The sequence below is a fragment of the Xyrauchen texanus genome, chromosome 30, assembly GCF_025860055.1.
Source record: "Xyrauchen texanus isolate HMW12.3.18 chromosome 30, RBS_HiC_50CHRs, whole genome shotgun sequence".
NCBI lineage: Eukaryota > Metazoa > Chordata > Actinopteri > Cypriniformes > Catostomidae > Xyrauchen > Xyrauchen texanus.
In genome coordinates this window covers 11,145,840-11,153,305 of record NC_068305.1, presented here as the reverse complement: position 1 = coordinate 11,153,305, position 7,466 = coordinate 11,145,840, and the positions used below count along the sequence as shown (strand labels likewise).

Below are 7,466 nucleotides of genomic sequence, written 5' to 3'. Positions count from 1 at the left end.
GAGATATTCTTCTAAAAATCTTTGTTTGTGTTCAGCAGAAGAAAGTCATACAAATCTGGGATGGCAAGAGGAATGATGAGGGAATGTTCATTTTTGTGTGAACTATCCCTTTAATAAACAGTCATATACGATGACGTATATTGACAAAACTGTCTCTTGAGACTTCAGAGAATCAAGGTTGTAAGTCTCAAGATGAAAGGTCAAACAAAATTAGTATTTTGTTCAAATGTTGCTCAAGACACAGAAGGCTTAATGTCTATCCTATGATCTTGCTGATAAAACAATGTTTAAAAAAAAACTCTCTGCTGTTCAACTTCCCTCTTAAAAATTACCATCATTAGTCCTAATGTTGTTATACAGTTTTGCTGTTTATTCAAGCTCTTTCACAATAAGCTTGCTATTACAGTATCTGCAACAGAACGCAGATTTGGAAACTGGTGAAGCATGAAATTACACAGAAAAAGAGAACCAGATTTGCCATGCAGTTTAAATATGAAGGGATCTTCACGGCCATCTGTATATGTGCACTGTGACAAAAAAATCTGACATTTAGCTGTATCAAGGTGCTTTTTTGAGTTGACACAACTAAAGTGTACAGTCAACTTAACATATTAAGTTGTGATTCTATCAGCTTGTACTTTAGTTGAATCAACAAATGTATTTGTCATCTCAACTCACTTAACAAGGTTTACCAGATTTACCAGCTCCCAGCATGCACTGCAGCATGACTAAATAATGAGGTTAGGGTTGAAGTCTTTTTTTTTTTTTTTTTTTTTTGCTATTTCCAGATTTGACCAGTGCTGCTGCTGTTGTTTTTGTCATTGTTGATTGATAGTTGTGTGGTGATGTTAAAAGCTTATCTTTTACTTAATGATGTTTGTTGAGTATCACCATTACTGAGGTTTGTGTGTCAAGTGTTTACATCTATGTGCTTCAAAATCTATGGAATGTGTTTCTCAAGAAGACACCAGACTGCAATGCTAAACTTGCAGTGTATACTTGACAACTAAAGTTAGGTTCACTGAACACTAACTATACAGCAGCAGGCCTTAAAATTCAGTAAACTAAAGTGAAGTTGTTATAACTACCGTATATTCAATCAATTCAGATTACTGTAAGTAAAAACGTTTTAAATTAAGTCAGTTAAACTAAAAAAAAAAATAAAAAAAAACATGCAAAAAGGCTCTAAATATAATGGAGTTTAATCAACAAAACATTTTTCCAGGCTATTTATTTGCATTATATTGCAATCAAAAAGTACAAGTTTCCTAGTGATAAACTGATAAACATTTGTTTACATTTTGTTTACTCTGTATAAATAAATACAATAAATAATTATAAAAAAATATATATTCTACACAATGCAAAGGGGGTCAAGCATCCATGATTTTCAATTTATAGTTGCGCAATAGCTCCACAATCCTTCCCACAAACTGAAAGTGGTTTAGGGATCAGGAGCCAGCAGTTCCTGGAATGTCTGTGTAAACTTTCAGCAAATTGACTTCTTGTTGACATCCAGGTGGACTTGACTGACACAATGGTGGTTGAACGCAAACAAGCTTCTCTTGGGTGGGTTTTGACTTTAAATTCTTGCACATCTTGTCCCAGAGCAGGCGAGGCACTGGGGGACTGAGGATGATAAAGACCCACGGGTCAATGATGGGGTTAGCCGATAAGAAAAGAAGGGCTATAAGATCCTTTTTATGACTTTCAAGGTTTAAGATGGTATGAATGTATACTTGAATCTATGGAGACAAAAACGCAATGTAAATATACACACTGTTGTGTTGTCACATAAATATTTAATGTTCTGCAAACACTGTAAAAAGTGGTAACCTGCATTTGTTACTTTATGGAGCTATTTTTACCTGATGCAAAATGATTTCAACCCTTAAAATTTGTTTTGTTGGTGTAATCTAATGGATTTAGGTTTATTTAGTGATGTTAAATAATATATTAGACATTAATAAAAGCAGTTAGATGTTACCAAATGGCACAAGTTTTAGGTTAACGTTTGTTGTGCATTTTAAGTGTAAACCCTAATGTTATCATTAAGGGAAAAATCAGTAATGAAAAACCAGAAAAACTATTTCTTAGTTGAAATGTCAAGTGTTGGGCTCATAACTTAAATATCTACAGTACGTATGTTCCTCAAACTTATTTTTCTCAAAAATCCTTAGACTTGATTGAGTACAAAATTGAGGCTATGGGGAACACCCACCAATGTTCCCTCTAAGTTTTTGTTATTGCTGAGCAAATCCTATTTCTATTGGGGGGAACCTTTGGCCAACTGAGCAGAATTATATATATAAATATATAGAGATACACCAACATTTTTGTTGGTACCAATACCAGTGAAATTTCACAATTCTTGAAATTTGAAAACCAAAGTAAAAAAATGGATAGGCTAATATGCTATTATATTCGCTTGGATTCACACAGACTCCAGCTGAAACACTGAGCATGCGTTTAGCTCTAACAGACCTTATTCACAGTAACGCCAGCTTTGAGGGATAGGCTGTGAGGGATAGACTTAACATCTCATCAATAGCACGAACGGTATAAAGCTGTATTATGCTACTAGATCATATCGTATTTTCCACAACACATATTGTCTGGAGTACTTTGTATACTGAATGTTCTTGGACAGATATTTTAGCAATGCTTTATTCCGTGGAATGATCCAAAAACACTTTAAACTCCAGTACAGCCCAAGACTATCCATCACAGCCTTGTTGTCATTCCCATTAAAAATCTGAGATGGCGCTAGCGTGAATAAGGTCTACACAAGAAATCTCTAGGATTTCCCAAATTTTGAGTCTGCGCTCAGTGTGTGTATGTTTTTTCCATCTCCAATGGAGTAATATCAGAAGTGATATTACATAGAGGGAACAGTGATACCCATATTGCCTTGCTCTTGAAATATATAATATACATATAGGTGTTAATTAGAGTGGTGGTGGTGTAGTGGGCTAAAGCACATAACTGTTAATCAGCACATAACTGTTAATCAGAAGGTTGCTGGTTTGACCCCCACGGCCACCACCATTGTGTCCTTGAGCAAGGCACTTAACTCCAGGTTGCTCTGGGGGAATTGACCCTGTAAATAGTGCACTGTAAGTCGCTTTGGTTAAAGCGTCTGCCAAATGCATAAATGTAAAATGTAAATGTAATTAAATAGTTGTTATTACGAATTCAAAGAGGTTTTAGCTCTTTTGTAGAATTATTTTTTTTGTTTTGTTGCAAATATTTGTTTCATGTGATGTCACCAGTAGGGTGCTCTGTGATCCCCTTGGTCAAGTTGGACCCTGATAACTCTATCTAAAGCCCAAAGTATACTTAAGCCAGATGCAAATGCTAGGCATATGCATACAAGACGTGTGACACACATTTCGTCACCAACAAAGCACTCGAGCACTGAACGTGTGTGGCCCGATTTTTCTAACTGTGTGTACTTTGATCACAGGATGCACATGCGCCTTGAATTATTTGTACCAATTAGTGGGTCAACAAGGCAGCAAAACTCGCAACTGAGCCGTCACTTTCACAAAGCATTGAAAGAAGATGAAATCTGCGCTAAACAACAGAAGACGAAGGTGAAAACCACAACAGTGGAGGCTAAACGTCAATGTTGCACGTGTGTTTGAGGAGGTAAGAGATACCTGACTGCATTTGTATAACTTAAGTCTGAAGGAATACAAAGACATCTGTATGGGTCTAAACTCCTCAAGAGAAATAGTCCACCATCTCATAGCACACTTGAAGTATACTTTGAAAGGCTAGCGCAGAGGCGGACTGGCCATAGGAAGAACCAGAACTTTTCCCAGTAGGCCGGCTGCGAAACAGGGTCAAAATATGCCAAAGTGGGCCATGATATGATGAAGGGACCCCTCCCCGATTGACAAATTGACATCATGGCCAATTTATTTTCCCAGTCCAAGTCTGCCCCTTGGATAGCGTTCGCTATGCGTTCATGTCAAAACCGAAGTATACTTTGGGCTTTAGTCCTCTTTGTGCACGTGGAGCTTAAGTACAGGTGCCTATGCGTTTCTGTGGAGAATTACAAAAAAATACATATTATAATCTTTATTTATTCTGTGTTATTGTTTGACTCATATTTGAGTCCACTCAATTAAAATGATTGAGTAGAACCAACAACATTTTAAAAGCAAATCTGAGTTAAGCCTACTTGCATCTAGATACCTTATCTTGAATAGTTAAATTCATTCTACATAATCACCAAGTTAAGTGAACTTAATTAGACATGTTTTGAAGATGCCATTACTCATTTCAACTGAGGGTATGTGTTTATATAATCAAAAAATTATGAGTAAAGTCAACTTATTAGGGGTTTTCAGTGTGTGTGTATTACCATAAAACACTTTAGAACAGTGAGATCATTTCTAGTAGCTGCTTGAAATACATTTCTTAACTATTATTATTGTAAAGAATAATATTTTTGCTTAGTACAGTGGCCCCTAAAAGTATTTGGACAAATCTATAATTTCATGTATTGCATTAGATAACAAAATATCAATGGGCATCTTCAAACAAGTGATGCTAGAGCTTTTCTCAGAACTATTGACACTTTTCTTTTTTGTGAAGACTTTTTAATTATTATTTTTTTAGTGTGGCTTAAATGACAAAATATATTTGGGGGCTATATGTGTCTATAGCTAATGTCCCCTAAAGTGTCACAAAGAACATACAGAAACAGGAAACTGCTTCACGTTCTTAGCTATTGTAAGTGACAGTTTTGTGCGTAAAAAAATAAAATAAAATAACTAAACCTGTCTGACAGAAATCAACATTGCGAAAAGCCCTTACCACAAGAGGAAGAGAGCAAATGACGAAGGCGATTGTCATGAACCCGAGCAGCACCAGATGTTCTACCTCCTTCGCGATGGACCGATGCCTTCTGTGTCCCCGCAGGCGTCGGAGAGGGCTCCGGTTCGCTTTGCGTCTTCGATACATGAGTAAAAGATGATAGATGACAGACGCGTTGCACAAAACCGTACATACTATCATGACCAGCAAACAGGACGCATAGATTATATTGAACGCTTTGTGTTTGCGCTCATCAGGGTCCATGTCAATGAAGCACCACGTCCCCGGGCAATGCTGGACGTACTCCCCAACCCCGAGGAAAGGTGTGATACAGAAAAGAACGCCAACCAGGTATATGAGGGCAACGGCGATGTAGCCGCACCGTTTGGTCAAGTTCTTCTCGTAAAAGTAGGGATGACCTATGGACAGCCAGCGCTCCACAGCCATGGAGAGAAGAATGGCCAGAGTGACCATGCTGAAAAATGTCATCGCATAACCGAAATGCGCACAAACCGATCGGTTTCCGCTCATCCCGAGCAACGACTCGTTCCTCAAATACGCGGTAATCACCAGGGGACTGACGGAGAAAGTTCCCAGCAAGTCTGTAATGATCAACGATGTGACGAGGACTTGGAACAGGGATGCGGTTTGCTTCCTCCGCCGTATTTCCAAGAGTATTAAGGCGACTACATTCCCAAGGACACCAGCTGAAAACATGATCGCAGATGTTGTGGGAGATCCGTAAGAGATGTTGAGGCGCCCATGGCAACTGTCGTTTTTCGGGTGTGACGCCATAAAAAACTTTTTTTTTTCTTCTTTATTATCCACACTAGGAAAATGTCATGCTATTAGAAGTCTATCTGATTGATATCTTATTGCAGAGAGGAATGAGGAGCCATAAATATTGTGAAGTGGAACTTTTACGCACTATCCACGACTTTCAAATGAGAGGTGGAGTTTCGGTAGAGCATGCCCTCCGATGTGCACAGCTAATGACTCACTACAAATTACAAACATATTAATCAAATGCATTTTGATCAAATCATTTAAAAGGTGATTTGTATATGTTAGGTTTATTTATTTATTTATGTATTTTATATTGAATGCTCTGCGATGGACTGGCGACCTGTCCAGGGTGTCCCCCGCCTTTCGCCCAATGTTAGCTGGGATAGGCTCCAGCCCCCCGCGACCCTGTACACAGGATAAGCGGTTGACGATGGATGGATGGATATTGAATGCTTGTTGAGCAAAATTATAATCCAATGTGTTTTTAATCTATAATTCAGTAAGTAAACTATTTTTTTTAATAATAATTATAGGTCATATAATACCATAAAAGCTAAATCAAATAGAAAAATATAATTATAAATCATTACAAATAATAATTAATAACAGTAAAATAATAGCACACATAAAACAGTATTAATAGCATTATAAATGTACTTGTGTTAGAAGTTAGTGCGTTTTAATACATTAAATTTGATAATTCTGACTAAAACTAACATTGTATGTAATTTCCACACTTGAAATCATTGAAGTGTATTATAGGGTACAGCGGGTCTAAAGGCACCCCTTAAGAAAAATTGGCAAATTCTGGTAACAAAATGTATGGAGATCGCAAAAAGTTATTTCTTATCATTGAATATTGATAGAGCAACTTCATTTGTTTGAAAATAAATAATAATCCCAGATGTAGATGACTTTCTTTATTCTTCAGAACACAAATTATAATTTTTAGAAGAATATCTCAGCTCTGTTGGTCCATACAATGCAAGTGAATGGGTGCCAACATGTTGACACTCCAAAAAGCTCATAAAAGAACCAACAAAGTAGTTCATATGACTCCAGTGTTTTAATCCATATTTTCAGAAATTATATGATTGGTGTGGGTGAGAAACAGATAAATATTTAAGTCCTTTTTTTATTATTCTTTTTCCCTGCCCTGTAGGGGTCACCTACATGAAGAATTTGAATCACCAAAAACACAAGAAGAAAAATGTGAGAGTGAAAGTTGAATTGGGGATTGACTGAGCAGGGAGGATAATTTATAGTAAAAAAGGATATAAATATTGATCTGTTTCTCACCCACACATATCATATCGCTTCTACTGGACTCATGGATAACTTTTATGCTGCCTTTATGTAATTTTGTTTTAGCTTCCAATTTGGCACCCATTCACTTGCATTGTGTGCACAAAAACAGCAGAGAAATTCTTCTAAAAATCTTCATTTTTCCTTTCAAAATTCCTTTAAAGGGATAGTTCACCCCAAAATAAAAATGTAATCATTGTTTACTCACCCCTGTTTTGTTATAACCCCAAACAACAATCTTACCTTTCCTTAACTCAAAGGGAGAAATTGTCAAAAAATGTTGTTCTCAGTGATGTCATTCTGTACAATGGCAGTTTATGGTGACCACCTCTTCAAGCTAAATAAATTCGTCCATGAGATTCATGATTGTTTTGAAAGCATACTGTAAGGTTTGGTGAGAAAAAAAACAAACAAAAAAAATGAAATCCAATGTATTATTTAGTGAAACTCTTGACCGAACATTTCTCCCATCTGCATGTACATGGGACTGCACGAGAGCAACAGTTCTAGCAGTCCCCCACTTGAAAAATGGTTGTTCAAGCAAAAAC

The 7,466-nt window shown here is 36.8% G+C and overlaps 1 protein-coding gene across 2 annotated transcripts; it reads right to left on the bottom strand.

Annotated features, from left to right (window-relative positions):
• Positions 1-1,226: 1,226 nt before the first annotated feature.
• LOC127624310 (prostaglandin E2 receptor EP2 subtype-like) lies at positions 1,227-5,820 on the bottom strand. Of its 2 annotated transcripts, none has more exons than XM_052099086.1 (2): positions 4,828-5,820; positions 1,227-1,745 (listed from the first exon to the last, which is right to left on the bottom strand). In XM_052099086.1, the coding sequence occupies exons 1-2, from the start codon at positions 5,620-5,622 to the stop codon at positions 1,452-1,454; spliced, it is 1,089 nt and encodes a 362-aa protein (XP_051955046.1). In that variant the 5' UTR covers positions 5,623-5,820; the 3' UTR covers positions 1,227-1,451. The 2 variants fall into 2 exon arrangements, with proteins under 2 accessions (XP_051955046.1, XP_051955047.1); XM_052099087.1 differs by lacking the exon at positions 1,227-1,745 and adding an exon at positions 2,533-4,050.
• Positions 5,821-7,466: the final 1,646 nt, after the last annotated feature.